The sequence below is a fragment of the Aulonocara sp. 'chitande type north' Nkhata Bay genome, linkage group LG6 (genome assembly GCF_057382095.1).
Source record: "Aulonocara sp. 'chitande type north' Nkhata Bay isolate Kocher_YH1m ecotype deep benthic linkage group LG6, A_spYH_male_GT1.1, whole genome shotgun sequence".
NCBI classification, from domain to species: Eukaryota; Metazoa; Chordata; class Actinopteri; order Cichliformes; family Cichlidae; genus Aulonocara; species Aulonocara sp. 'chitande type north' Nkhata Bay.
The window spans coordinates 33,750,926-33,766,674 of record NC_141349.1 but is presented as its reverse complement, the minus strand read 5'-3'; the positions used below and the strand labels follow the sequence as shown (position 1 = coordinate 33,766,674).

Below are 15,749 nucleotides of genomic sequence, written 5' to 3'. Positions count from 1 at the left end.
TTTTACGATTAGATTTTAAGTTTTTGCTTGTTTTTTTAATCTTTAAGCGGGTTAACAGCTTCTTATCATTCTGATCTGTTAACTACGTACACATCTCAAAAGATTACTGAGCTCAGCTCACCAGATGTTTCTGGTTATATGGAGAAGCAGATTAAGGCACAGAGGAGATCAAGCCTTTGTTGTAGCTGCCCCTAAACTTTAAAACAGTCTGGTCTTTCACATCACGACTTAAGCAACACTCGACATCTTCATAGCCTGCTTGAAAATTCATTTTTATTCCTTGGCATTGAAACCAGACTTGACATTTGTTTGTTTTCTGTTTGTTTTTCTTGCTTTTATTGTTTTAGTTGTACAAAACTTTGGTCAGTGTTTATTGTTTTTCAAACATTTTTGTAAAAAAAAAAAGACATTAAAATCTATCATGTAAAGACATAACTTCTTTAACTAGAAAACAAGTGGGTGCCAATCTTTTGTATGTGCTCTATATCTTCATTAGTAATACAGGATCATTATATAAATACAGGTTCCGCCTTTAACAAGACTCAGAATCACATACTAAGACTATTAGGGTTACTGAAGTGTAATCAGCTTCCAGCTTCCAGACACATGACCGTGATCAAGAAACTGATTTTTGTTAAATCAGTTTTATGATCATGTTTTGAAAATGTGTGGAAATGCTAAAAATAATGCACACTCATCCTTATATCTATATTATTGCTTTTAATATCTTCCCATACACACTGCTTAGCAAATACATTCTGAACCATGACAAGTTACACACTGACACTTAGTCAGGGAATCATTATTGTCATATTGTAAAGGTATATCCCTTTAGCTTTATTTTCCGATGCATTGACGGCAAATATGAAGACATAAACCTTCAAAAGTTTGCCATAGGTAACAGCTGGAGTGGAAAACAGCAGACCACAAGATTATGCAACCAGTTTGACTTTTTTTTCCATTTCATTTTACTTTCTTTTTGACTCTACTGCAGCTCTATAATTAGGTTTGGGCTTTTGTTAGGTATAGAATTGAGTGATTACATTTAGCCACCAAACCATGAGTTTATAGGTTTAAGGGAAAGAACATTAAAATACACACTTTCAAATTAAACCTTAAACCTTTGCAAACTTTTACCATCTGCAACACACTTCTTTGATTTTACCTTGGTTACCCAGGTTTACACATCCTTGGTTACCATGGGTACATGTTCTGCAACCATAACAACACCTGTGGAGCCTTTTAACACACAGTGTCATTGCACGGTTTTCTGATTTCAATGATCTCTGGTTTGGTCCTATTGAAGTGCCTTGAAGATTGAAAAATATAAACTACAACTACGGTTACCTGCTGCTTCATGACAAGCTTGTGGGTCTTTACAAAGCCTCAGTGGGTGAGGAGTTAGAATTGAGAACAGGTTGCTTCAGCATGTTGACATGTGTGTAGTTTCTAAATCCTGCAATACACAGCAACGTTTGCTAAGCTATGAGATATTCACAGTTAGGCAGGGCAGTGGTACAAATTCTCATATAATTTTCATTGTGTTGCTTATTTAAGAATAAACATAAATAATTATGTTCCATGTCTATGTTTCCACACATATGATAAAGTAGTAATTAATATATATTGACATATTATTGCACGAGTACTCAGTTCTCATAGCTTGCATGATACCTGCAATTTTGATTATATAGTTAGTGCTTTGCACATGAGCAGCGAACTCCATTTTTTATCAGTAACACATTTATCAAGACTTATCAAGCCACATTACTCAATTGGGGTAATGTGGTAATTACTTGTTTTGTTTTGTTTTATATACGTAGATTAGTCTATCACACAAACATACACTCTCACTCGCAATGATACATGAGGGGACTTTTTTGAGGTTATCTTTTCCCCGTATGTTCCCCGGGTGTAACATCATTACCTTGAAAGAAAAAAAAAAAACACTCCGACAGAAAAATATATTTCCACCAGTCACTTGTGATGACAACACAGAACATCTCACTAAGTTGCACATATACAAAAGCTGTGACAGAGATGTGAAAACCCACAGTCGAAAAGGGGGAAAGAAAGATTTAGATGTGTACTGCAAATAGAGATTGTTTTCATGGTTACTGGGCAGTTAACAGAAACAGTGTCCACCACTGATGGAAGTCTCTCAGTGTGCAGCACAGATAGCAGTCGTAGATAACCAGTTACCTCTTCCTGTTACGTGCAGCGACAAGTGCACTTTCCATGATGAGATAGTTGAAAAATCTCTGCTTGATTCACAGTGAACGTAAATCTCATTGATGTGACCTGTTTTCCTGCCTTTGGTCTTTTGTTCTCTTACTGTCACGGTCTTCTGAAGCATCATCTTGACTCTGCATCTTCATATTTTCTCATATTCTCACAGACAAATGAGGAGACACATGGAGACAGACAAATCACACACACATGTAGGCAGGAAGAGGATGAGAGAATCCAAGTTCATGTCCCTTCAGCATCTAGAGTAAACAAAAGTTTAAGTAAAAGCAGATGCGATGTGAGTTTTTCTGTGTGCACAGGGTGAATGTGTGTAGGCAGGGTGCACTGACCTATTTAAAAGTTTTCATGTCTGTGCCTCACAGACATGAAAGAAGAGTGTCAGCCTATGACAATCAGTTGCAACTTCATCTGCAGCTGTATTATTATATACTTTAGTGCTAACATATGGCAAGATCCACTTATTGTGTGTGTGTGTGTGTGTGTGTGTGTGTGTGTGTGTGTGTGTGTGTGTGTGTGTGTGTGTGTGTGTGTGTGTGTGTGTGGGTGGGTTTGTGCATGCACTTGGCAGCCACAAAACATTAATCCCAAATGCACTTATTGGATGTCTGCCCATTGTAGCCATCAGTCATCCCAAAAGAGAAACTCTATGGGAAAAATGCAATCTGTCAGAGGGAGAGAGTTTTTTAAACAAGACGAGCAAATAGCAATGATCAAATGACAGCTCTGAGTAAGCTATGTGGTCACAGCAAGTGGTTAGTGGATTCCTTTGGTTGCTTTTAGTGTGTGGCACATTTTCATTAGACCAAAAAAGTGGAAAATGAAACCGTCCCCTGATCAACTATCTGTACTTCTTAAGTATATATAAAAGTTTAAAAACTGCTGATTCATACAAATCTAATGCATCCATCTGTAGGCAGTTACCTCATGTAACAGACGCTGTGCAGAAGCGTTTATTTATAACTCCATAGCTATGAGTTTAGGTGTCGCTTTTGAGCACTGTGTGTCTTTTATGACTTTTTTAAGGAAGTTAAACATATAAATATGTTAAATATTAATGAAATAGAGATAAACAAGTTGGTCATAACTTCTCACTAATTCAGTTCAGCCTGTGAAAACAGCAGGCTTCAAATATAACATTGGCTTGAGAAGCAATAATTGTAAGAGTAAAAGTGGAGGTTTTAATTGCGCTGGCCATTTACAAAAAAGAAGCACTTTTAGTTGTTTTATGAGAACTGTAACTAAAAATAACTGTTAAAATAAGTGATCGGTGACTTGTTTTTAGAAGGACTTTGCTGGAAGTCAGAATCCCACTGTTTTTTGAGAAATTCTGAGATTAATATTTCTTTTTACAATAATAAATATCCCTGAACTATCCCTTAGTTATGCTGCTATAGCCGTGGGCTGCTCGGGAACTTCAGTTATACACTTCCAACTAACTCTTCTTTCCCCCAGAGTCTGTGTTTCATGCTTGTTTCTCCATAGTTTCCTCTTTCCTCTTCTCTTTACCCTCATCCCCCAGAGATGGCTGCCTGTGACAAGCACCTTGACACACACATAGGCAGCACTGCAGGGTGAGCATCCATGTATTTAGAATACCAAGACACAAAAACACTAAATCACACTCTCACGCTTCGTAATTTTTCAGTCTCCAGTTCAGTTCAGCTCTCCTCATCTGGTCTGAACTGGCTACTAAAATAGGGAGCACATTATTAGACAATCAGTCCCAGCTTCTCTGCCAGCCACCCTAGCACTGCCCCGGGGCAGAGACTTCTGTAACAGGGTTTGTGCTTCGTCATAGCAGATGATATACTTGTTGGGGTTTTCTCGCCTTATCTTGCAAAATCAAACACCTTCAGGCGACTACTGTTGTGAATTGGAGCTATAAAAATATACTGAACTGAATTAACTGGATTGTCCTGTGTTTTTATGACTCTGAGTCATACCTGTCAATCATGTGGTATTAAAGTCAAAACAAAGGACTGAAACTTGACATAATACATAATATTGAATATAATTTATGATTTTGTTCTGGTTTTGCTTTAATTTGGCTATGGATTGTTCTAGACTTTTTCACCATTGACTCCCCTCCTACTTGAGAGTTTGCCCAACCAGTCTACATGTGTTTTGTGAACTTAGAGAAGGCATTTGACCTTGTCCTTCGGGGGTCCTGTGGGGGTGCTCCAGGGGTATGGCGAGTCTGGTCCATTGCTACAGGCCATTCAATCCTTATACAACCGCTGCAAGAGCTCGATCCGCATAGCTGGCAATAAGTTGGACTCGTTCCTGGTGGGTGATGGGCTCCACCAGGGTTGCCCTTTGTCACCGATTCTGTTCATAATTTTTATGGACAGAATTCCTAGGCGTAGCCAAGTGGCAGAAGGCTTTCACTTTGGTGGTCTCAGAATCTCATCTCTGCTTTTCGTGGATGATGTGGTTCTGTTGGCTTCGTCGGGTGATGGCCTCCAGCTCACTTTGGAACAGTTCGCAGCCGAGTGTGAAGCGGTGGGAATGAGAATCAGCACCTCCAAGGCCATGGTCCTCAGGGTGGAGTGTCCCAGAGACGAGTTCTTGCCCCAAGTGGAAGAGTTTAAGTATCTCGGGGTCTTGTTTACAAGTGACGGGAGAAGGAGCAAGAGATCGGGCATCTGACAAGGTAAGCGGAAGAAGATGGATGGATTTTTCACCATTTGGAAATCCCAATCAGAGGGATGAAGTTCATGTCCAAAAAAGTAGTATAGAGAACACAAGCAAAGGAAAACAGACACAGAAATTCAAAATTTTAATTTCAGGATAGAAGTCACACATGGGAAAAGAGGGAACATAAGGAAGCAGGGTTGTATCTACTGAGAAGAGTGACTGGATACAACACATGTCACAGTACGGCTGTGTGCAGGCAAAAGTAGGACCCAAACGCAAACTCACAGAGACAAAAGGTAAACTCAAAAAACACAGCTTTATTGCTGGCGTGGAGTGGGAAAACAACAGTACAAAACTAAACTGGGAGAACTAAAACACACGGCGCCACAGGGAAACATCACACAGCTATGAGGGAGACTACGACACCGAACTGAGGGAGACGCAGACATAAATACACCAAGGGTTAATGAGCGGAGTGGGAACACATGGGGAACACAGGTGACACTGATAATAATCACGAGACATGGCAGGCGTGAACACAACACTGACGGGGAGACGGGCGAGGCGAAACAGGAAGTACAGAGGTACAAACAGGAGGAGAGAGAGCACGGGGAGAATACCGACATAACGGGCAGGGGAGACACGGAATAAACACGAAAGGGGACAAGGGCTCATGAATACATAGAGGGGCACACAGGGGGTGAGAGTCACAAAGGGAAAGCACACAGGGAACAACATAACAGGGCACTCAGGAAACAGAACCTAAACAGGGAACTGAATACAAAAATACAAGAGAACTAAGAATACTGGGCCAACATGGCCCAGGACCATGACATCACCCCCCCCTTAAGGGCTGGCTCCAGACAGCCCAAACACAGAAAAACAAAACCAAACAGAAAACAACCCAGGGCGGGCGGCGGGGGCCTAGGACGGAGGGCCCGGAACAGAAAACAAAAGAGCACAAAAAACACCGGAGCCCAAGAAAAACAACCCAAAAACACAGTGCAGTCCAGGGGGCCGACCATACGGACGGCAACGGTGGAGACGTGGAAACAGTTCAGGGGGCCGGCCGTGCAGAAGGCAATGGTGGCGACGAAGGAGACGACGGAGCAGTTCAGGAGGCCGGCCGCGCGGAAGGTAGCGGCGGCGGCGAAGGAGACGACGGAGCAGTTCAGGGGGCCGGCCGTGCGGAAGGCAACGGCGGCGACGAAGGCGACAACAGAGCAGTTCAGGGGGCCGACCGCGCGGAAGGCAGCGGCGGCTCTACAGTGTTGGGCGTGCTGGCCATGGCCCGGTGGGCACAGGACCAGTCGAGGCAGGGCCAGACGAGGCAGGACCAGACGAGGCAGGACCAGGCGACGACGGGGCCGCAGCAGGCGAAGCACAGGCTGGAGCTGCAGGCGTGGGTGCAGCTGATGCAGAGGCCGGACCGGGCGTGGCAGAGGCGGAGGCTGGACCAGACTCGGATGAAGACTCGGATGAAGCTGGACCAGGCGAGGCAGAGGCGGAGGCTGGACCAGACGACGCTGAAGCAGAGGCTGGACCAGACGAGGATGAAGACTCTGATGAAGCCGGACCAGGCGAGGCAGAGGCGGAGGCTGGACCAGACGACGCTGAAGCAGAGGCTGGACCAGACGAGGATGAAGACTCTGATGAAGCCGGACCAGACGAGGACGAAGACTCTGATGAAGCTGGACCAGACGAGGATGAAGACTCGGAGGCTGCAGCAGGCGACGACGTGGATGGAGACACGGCTGCTGCAAACGTGGATGAGGCTGCCGGTGGAGCAGCTGGTGGCTGAACGGGCCCCTCGGACCCTCCAGCAGAGATGGGTGGCTGAACGGGCCCCTCGGGCCCTCCAGCTGGAAGAGACGGCTGAAGCAGAAGGCAGTCTGAGGCGGAGAGAAAGCTCACGCCATTCCTAGCAGGCTGAGAAGCAGCCTGAACAGCTGACGTGGAAGGAAGCTGAACGGGCTCCTCGGGCCCTCCAGCTGACGTGGAAGGAAGCTGAACGGGCTCCTCGGACCCTCCAGCGGAGACAGGAGGCTGGACAGGCCCCTCGGACCCTCCAGCGGAGACAGGAGGCTGGACGGGCTCCTCGGGCCCTCCAGCTGTCGAGGCATGACCAGCAGGTGTAGAGACCACCGGCTGGACAGAAGGCTGAGCAGGTGATGGAGCAAATGACTGAGCTGCACAGTGGGTTAAGGGCTGGGCTAACGGAAGCACAGGAATGTCAGCTACGGGCCGGGCTGCTAACAGAGCTAATGACCGAACTACTGACTGAAAGGCATGCAGTGGCGATGGCGGTGTGGGTTGTAGACTGAATTCTCCTGAGCCCTCAGTAGAAATAGGGACAGGTGTAGGCACATGCCGGACACTAGCCACTCCCACCCGAGGAGTAGGTACGGGTGCGGAGACGGGCTGTATCCTGGCTGACCTCACCCTGGGGACCGGAACAGGCACCGGCAACGGCTGGGCAACTGCCCTTCCCACCTGAGGAGCTGGTACGGGTGCAGAAAGGGACAGAGCCTCAGCCGGCCTGGAAACCAGAGCGGGGACCAACTGGGCCTCAGCCTCCCCCACCTGAGGAACTGGTACGGGTGCAGAGGTACGCTGGGCCCGAGCTGCCCCGGGAGGAGAAACACGAGCAGGAAAAGGAGCAGGCTCAGAAAAAACAGTCTTAGAAACAGCAGGCTCAGGGTTGACAAAAACAGATCTATCAAAAATGAACCCGCCGTCCACTTCATGTTTTGCAGTCTTAGTATTAGCAGTCCTTGTTTTAATAGTTTTTGAAATCCTTGGGTTGACAGTTGTAGAGTGAGCTGACTTGGGGATGACTGAACCGGACCTGACAAAACCCGAACAGACGGAACCGGAACTGAGTGTGTTTGACCTGGTAGAGTGGTTCACAGTTTTCCCTTTAACAGCATTTACAGCCTTTGGCGAGTGCTTATTGTCTGTGATTTCTCCCTGTTCAGAGGGAGCAAAATGAAAAAACTTCTCCCAGTCTATGTCATCGTCCATCAGGGACACATCGACAGGATCAGGAGTGTGTCTATTGTTCTTAATGTCCAGAGAAGCGGAAGAAGGATAATCAGTGTTACTCACCACCGGGAGTTGCTTAACATGGTCCATCTTATTGCGGCGTGTGCGCCGCTTCCTACGGGGAGGGGAAGCGGGCGGAGAGAATAGCCGAGCCTCCGGCGTGCAGAACGGCGACACGGAGGCTGGAGCGTGGGCAATTGAAGGGACGCGGAGAATTCCCACCTGAAGCGGCCGCGGCTTGGGTGCAGGTGAAGCGGCAGGTGGGGGCTTTCGGCAGCTCCGGGGACCACCGAGAGCCAGCCGCGTTCCTCGGAAAATCCACCCGTAGTCAGGAGTGCGCCACGGCCTCAAGCGGAGCTCCTCCTCTAGCTCAGCAAAGGCAGCATCCTGACGCTCACGCAGCTGAGAGCGGTTTGCTGGGTCCATGTAATGGTCGTAGTCTTCTGTCACAGTACGGCTGTGTGCAGGCAAAAGTAGGACCCAAACGCAAACTCACAGAGACAAAAGGTAAACTCAAAAAACACAGCTTTATTGCTGGCGTGGAGTGGGAAAACAACAGTACAAAACTAAACTGGGAGAACTAAAACACACGGCGCCACAGGGAAACATCACACAGCTATGAGGGAGACTACGACACCGAACTGAGGGAGACGCAGACATAAATACACCAAGGGTTAATGAGCGGAGTGGGAACACATGGGGAACACAGGTGACACTGATAATAATCACGAGACATGGCAGGCGTGAACACAACACTGACGGGGAGACGGGCGAGGCGAAACAGGAAGTACAGAGGTACAAACAGGAGGAGAGAGAGCACGGGGAGAATACCGACATAACGGGCAGGGGAGACACGGAATAAACACGAAAGGGGACAAGGGCTCATGAATACATAGAGGGGCACACAGGGGGTGAGAGTCACAAAGGGAAAGCACACAGGGAACAACATAACAGGGCACTCAGGAAACAGAACCTAAACAGGGAACTGAATACAAAAATACAAGAGAACTAAGAATACTGGGCCAACATGGCCCAGGACCATGACAACACAAGCGTTACAGAATGGGGTTGTTTGGCTTTTGAGATTATATAATACAGCTGTGCCGCTTGTTATATACAATTAACATTGCTTTGAAATGACAGCTCAAGAGTGAGAATATCCTATTTTGTTAAATTGCTGTTGTCTCAACTCTTCACTCCTCGTGTCTTTCTCACCTCTGCTGGGAGGTGAGGAGAGGGGAAAAAAGGATTTACAATCAAGGTGGTGCAATTTAAGAAATGAGAAGAGGGAGCTCTCTCACATTTGGTGAGTAGGTGTAAAACTTGGGTGACAAATTTTGCAAAGTGATTAGAACCAAAATCCCCAAAGCACTAGCTAAAGGAAGCTAACATTTCTTGTAGCAATGAAGGAAGCTTTGGGAATGTGTAACCCTTTAATATTAAGCCAGAGTAATTTGATCAGAGCAGCTTTAATAGCCTTTTGTCATGTTTAAATGATTGATTAATTAACAGCTTGATTGTGAAAGAAAACCAAAGTGCAACATGAGCAATAAATAGAAGATGTTATCTAAACTTTATTTTAAATATAAAATTGTATTTGCCTTTATGAAGGATATGTGCATAGATGTATGTGAAAGACTGAAGTAGCCATTGCGACATCACCCTCTGGTTTTTGAGAACCAAAACCTTAAGAAGAGTTTGGTCATCTCCATGACAACTGCATAAACTTAGCAATTGTGGTTTACTGACAGAGAAATCTAGATAAGCAGGCAGATGAATATGAAAATATAGTTTTAATTCATTAAAATTTTGTCAGGAAATCCTGAAGCTTGCAATTTGGTCTGCAGTCGCTATAACTGAAAAATAGAAAGTATCATAAGTATCTTAAGTTAGGGGTTTGAAAGCTTTGGCAGCTCACTCATGATGATGGGAGAGTTGTATTTTAAAAACATATCTCTGAAACAAATCATATATGCTGATAACAAATTTTAAATAAAAGAAAGCATCAGCGGGCATTTGGGGGTCAAAACAGAATTCACTGCCATCCAGTCTGAAAGTAGAAGCTGCTCGAGTCTTACATCACAGTGGTGTGGTGGAAAGTTTCCTGTGGAAATTTTATAACGGCGTCCACTTACTCACACACACAGACACACACAGATGCAAGCACACACGGGATCTTTCCATATTGAAACAGACCAAACAGATCATAATCATATAGCTGCAGTTGCTGTTTACATCCTGAGACATATATCCCTTCTTTTTTTATTTCCCACCAGTCCACACTACCTTTAGACCAAGTGTGTCTAGTTTGTCTTCTGTTTATGAAGCTTATAGTAGTATGGTTTTTAAAAAGTCGTTCCATATTGTAGTGCTCAGCTAACAATGTGCCAGAAAGGGCATCAGGCGTAAAAAAAAATAACGCATAAGCCACATCAAACATGCAAAGTTACCCACTGTGGCAACCTCTTGTGAAAAAGGCAGCTGCCAAAAAAGCACCGCTGCATGAAACCTGAGTAAAGTCAAGAATAGTTCAAGCTAATGTGAGCTTTAACTTTAGAGCTTATCAGACTGTGCAAATTGTTACATATTGTAAAAAGTTTGGTTTAAATACTGTAACGTTACCTGTTATGGGCAAATAAACTTGTTTTTTCACGTGTCAGTATTGTAGATGATAGTTCAGTCCATAGCCATTACTTTAATGGTAGATATTCTGATAATAGCTGTAACAGTGATTGCAAAGAAAATAGCAGATTCCATTCAGTTCTGATTTTATTTTAGTGTTGCATTACACTCAATAATCAGAGTAATTTACAAAGTGCTTTGTAGTGATTTTAAAAAGGGTTATTTCTGTCTTAGACACAAACTTGTTTACTTGAATGTTGCTGAATTGGACAAGTGCAAGTATGAAAGCATGTAATGTACCGTACACGTTGTTTCACACTGACTGTGACCATCATTCTGTGTGCCTCCGCTTCTTTTGCTTTTATACCGTGTATTTTTAACCAGAAGTGCACCAACTTTTTTTCACATCTGTGGTTTCCTTTAAGCGCCACAGACGCAAGTGAAAGGAGGCAAGGTATACTGACACATACGCACACAAATATACACACTGTTGTGGTAAAGGTTCTGCAGTAATGTTTGTGTTCGATCTCCCACTGCACACGCAACGGTTTAGCCAAGTTATTGCTATGCAGAACGAAGTGTTGTCAAATTTGATGCGATTGAGAAGACCTTTTATGTGGTTAGAGTTTCAAATGAAGACGCAAAGGTCGTGATCACGGGTTGCCTTGACACCGGTTCGTATTTACGGAGCAAAGAGCACCAGCGCCAACTTTAAAGCGCAGCCGCAAGGAGCTGGTTGTGCTTTAATTTAAACCACTGCTGGCTGCTGCTGACAACAGCGGTCTCATTTTGTGTTACACCCACCTATGGTTGCCATAGTGTTAAATCTCTTCGACAAATATAATCTAGTTGAAAAGACGGATTTTAATTCATCTTCGTTCAACTAATACAGACGTGTTTTCTGTGTTGCTGCACAGTATTTACTGAAGTCTTTTCCTTGACTAAGTAAACTGGATGACTAAATTTTTACTCTTTATGATTAAACAGAGTGGAATCACATCTTGGTCAAACATTAACAACCATCCATGCTATTTGCTTTACTAGTAAAACGATTAAAGCAGATCTCAGAGATGTGCACGTAGGTCTTGTCGGTCTTAAGTCTGAATGTGGGGTGACTGAAATGTAAAAACACTTCTAAAACCGAGAACAGGAAGCGCTAAAAGCTGAGAAGTGTGGATAGAGACAGGGCACATGCAAATTGGGATGCAAATTAAACTATTAGTCATTATTCAGAGTAACAGGATTGCACTTTATAGTCCTTTGCAGTTACTGTACAGCCTGTTCGTTAAAACCTTTATCCCTACAAACGATCGCCTCCTCTTGAAACCAAAGCTGATAAGATCCGTGAGAGAAAACCAAAACATTACATAACATTAAAAAAGTTTAGTAGAGTATGTGTTCTCTAGGCTTCATTCACCTAGTTATTCACTGAGAGGACTTTAACATACATAACTTAAATTTGCTAAATAATGATTTCTGCACACTATGAGCCCCAACAAGTCAACAGATCTACCAAAAAAGGCTACTTTTGGCTTGGAAATTACAATAGTAAATGGACTGGTTCTTATATGCCACTTTTCTACTTTAATAAGCAACAAATTAACAACAAAATTAAAGTAAATAGGCCACAGTTGCACAGTACGGGCCTTATACTGTGACAGAGAGAATACAGAAATACGTGGGAAATCATGTGCCTGACTGGTGTTTTTGTTCTCTGACAGGTGGATAATGGAAGGAGTGAACAGAAGGATTGATTTCCTGAAGCAGGCTTGAATTAGTCTGAGGGAGAAGGAGCTCCGCCACCTCAGTAGTGTGGGCTGGAGCGGGTGAGCTGGGTGCTCCCTGATGGAGAGCAGTTTGTGACATACTGTCCCTCACCTCCTGTCCCTCACAAATGCCTCAAAATTCTGACCAGTGGTGGTTCCAGTCATGTGGATTAGTTTGTTGATCCTGCTGGCATTTCTGGCACTGATGATGTTCCCTTCTGTTCCCCAGCAGACAACAGCAAAGCAGATGGCACTCACTACCACAGACTTCCAAGCATGTCACTTTACTTTATACAATGTGTCTCATTCAACCTTTCACACACATTCATTCATTCAAACACTTTTTTAAAATATCTGATTGTTTTCTATTCAAAATTCACACTCAACTCAGGACTCATGGTTTTATTATCTTGCTCATGGATTTTTTGGCATGCAGACTGAAGCATCCAGGGATTGACCCACCAACCTTCTGATCAGTAGATGACCTGCTCCTATCCTTTAAATGTTTTAGTACCTTTTCTAAATTGGTTGGATTAAACTGCTGTGTAGGGATGGTAATCAAGAACTAGTTCTTGTAGAGAACTGGTTCCCAGTAGTCCATTTCCTTGGAATTGTTAGTCTGCTTGCCTGTTGATCCCACTAATTAGTTCCAGTCAGGTTGCTGAATCTGTTTACAAACTAAACACCAGCAACATGCACAAACATCAACACAGCATGCAATCATTTTGTACAAATGTAATGTTTTTGATATGCTGCTTAGCAATGGTGGTGACTGTCAAAGCAGAAACCAGTGAGACTATAAGAGAATTGCTAAGATGTTGAATCTATAAGTAATTTTTATAATGGAATCAGAGTCACTAAATTCTTATTAATTTCCATCTCTACTACTGTGTAGAGATATTTTAGATGGTGATGGTGTTTACCAATTGCCTTTTCAAATTAAATTACACAGTCACTGATATAATCATTACTTGATCAGACCTCATTTAATTTGCTTCTGATAAGCATTACTATCAAGACAACTTGACATTTCCTGCACAGGCAGAGCAACACTTTTCATGCTTCTGCAAGTGCTAACATGGTGATAGTCAACAACACACGCACTCGTGTTTTTACAGCTTTACTGTTGGAACACCTAGGTCAATAAAACACAACCTGAGCAGGTAAAAATATAATGGATCACACATCGAACAACTCAACAAATTCATATATCATTCATCTGGATCAGAAAAAAAAGAATTATTATGCAGTTTACAGGACTAGTCTCTCTACAGGGATTACTGATTTTTCCTCAGAAAACATTTCAGTTCATTTATACAAGATGATTTAGTGAGATTAGCATACACAGTATATTGTTGTAACATCCTGTTGTACAAACAGGAATGTCTTATTGACACTAAGTGAGATCAGACAGCGTTTGTTAGTCTGCGCTCTGGTATTCATCCTAGCTCTGGAGCCAACACTGTACAGGAACTCCATTCATTATCGCAACATTAGTTGGCCTTCCTATGCCCTAAAGAAAATGTTTTTTGTCTATTTTTTTTCCCTTTCCTGCTAACTGCAGCCACTTTACAGCTTATCCAGGTTCACCGGAGGGAAACCCTAACAACAAACTTGCCAGGCACCCCTTTTCCACCTATTATTTCCTCTCTCGTCATAGGTTCCTTCCTGAATGAGAGGGATTTACAGCTGGAAGATTACATTTCTCTATCCAAAACCAGTCACATTTCTCACTGTTGAAAGGAAAACTAATATTTGGGTGTGTTTTCTTCTCTGTGTGCACTGCTATAACCTTTTTGTTTTATCCTCTACTCACCTCTTAAGACTAGCATAAGCAATGTGTGGTCCAGGATAGACGTAGGACGCCTGTCCAAGCCTCCTCGAATGTAAACCAATATGATGCTTCTTAAATTGTGACAAACTCTCTGTTTGAATGTGTGCGCACATCACTTTGGTGGGACGTCAGCTGGAGCCCTATGAACTTCTCTGTTTATATCAGGATCCATTACGTAACATGTGTCTATGTCTATTTAACATGTATACAAAGACATACAGAGAAAGAGAGGGATAAGATTTAATAGAGAGTTTGCACTATCAGAGTTTGCACTATTTCACTAAAGATGTCTTCTCCTCTTTTCCACCTAAATGAATCTTTATCAGCCTGCATTTGAGGGGAAAAGTCTTCCTCAGCTATCATGTTTATTGCTTTTATTTTGTCTTCTTCTTATTCCCTCTCTTGGCCTCTCTGTGAAGTGAGGGGGCGGAATGAGGTGATAGAGGGCAGATGTTTCCTCCCCAGCTTTGAAGAAGCTTGTAAAGATCAGGAGAGAAACTATCACTATCGGGGTATACGCCACAGAGGCTGGGCGTTTTTACGAGGGAACCCACAATCGCATGCAGCAGATAAAGAGTTGATTCTGGCAACAGTTTTGGAAATGGTAGCTCACTGCTCAACCTTGTGCTGCAGCTGCAAAACCTAAATGTCAACCTAACACCTCATTACGCAAGAGCTGCTTTAACGTTTTTATAACAGCGCAACCACTGATGCATCCTTTTGCAACATGTGTTTGAACACACAGCACTTTGTTCAAGAGGGAGTGGCAGTCCTTCTGTACACAAAGCGCTGCCATGATGAGGCTGTCTTCTTGTAGCCATACAGAAATTAATACTGTGATAGTGCAGTGCGTCACCTGGCACTCCTTTGGCTAAGGGTGCGAGGCCTCAGGTTGCTCTTAATTGCCCCAATGGAGATGTATGTGTGCAGTAAATCCACATACTACCACATTGTGGTCAAGTAAGTGACTGGGAAGTGATACCATGGTCACAAGGCAATCTCATGCCAAAATGATGACATGAAAACCTTGTGTTTAGGGATTTACGTGAAAACCTTGGGTTTCACAATTTTTTAAAAGCAAGGTGCTGCTATTATAACACTTTCTTCTGTAACTCGCACTATTAGTGCTGAAACATACACAAGTGAAAATACAAAATGAAGGCGAACAAGCCCAAAACTCCAGAATACTGAAAAAAACTGCCAAGCATTCCAAAAGGGGAAATACATGCAAAAAAAAGCACATAAACAAATATGCTTCCCCGGAAATGCTCCATGATGCACAAGGGAGTCAATGACACAATATGACCTCGTGGCAACTTAGAAACTTAGGAGTTCAGACTCAAAGGTCTGTTTACAGTTGGTCTTGCAATTACACTTTAACACAAGCTCAGTGTGCTGTGACAAACTAATTTGAATTGAAAGGATCAAATGATTTTTTTTCAGGAACTGATTTTGTAATTGACAATAGGTAAAATAAAATAGTAATCAAGTTATCCCAACATGCAGCTCCTCACAATTACAGATGTTCAGATATGAAACTGAGCATGTTTTTTGCATAAATGTTGCTAACACATGTTGAAAATTTATGTTTTTGC

The 15,749-nt window shown here is 43.4% G+C and overlaps 1 protein-coding gene across 1 annotated transcript; it reads right to left on the bottom strand.

Moving 5' to 3' along the window:
- Positions 1-5,284: 5,284 nt before the first annotated feature.
- LOC147328216 (uncharacterized) lies at positions 5,285-8,358 on the bottom strand. Its single transcript, XM_086297426.1, has 2 exons — positions 6,802-8,358; positions 5,285-5,317 (listed from the first exon to the last, which is right to left on the bottom strand). The coding sequence occupies exons 1-2, from the start codon at positions 8,356-8,358 to the stop codon at positions 5,285-5,287; spliced, it is 1,590 nt and encodes a 529-aa protein (XP_086153552.1).
- Between the last annotated feature and the right edge of the window lie 7,391 nt (positions 8,359-15,749).

Bases quoted from the DNA above. Each gene is read 5' to 3' on its own strand.
- LOC147328216 (XM_086297426.1), bottom strand. From the start codon at position 8,358: ATGGACCCAGCAAACCGCTCTCAGCTGCGTGAGCGTCAGGATGCTGCC. The intron at 5,318-6,801 runs GTGAGCTTTCTC...CGTCTCCCTCAG, and splicing joins CTCAGCCTGCTAGGAATGGC to TTCGGTGTCGTAGTCTCCCT.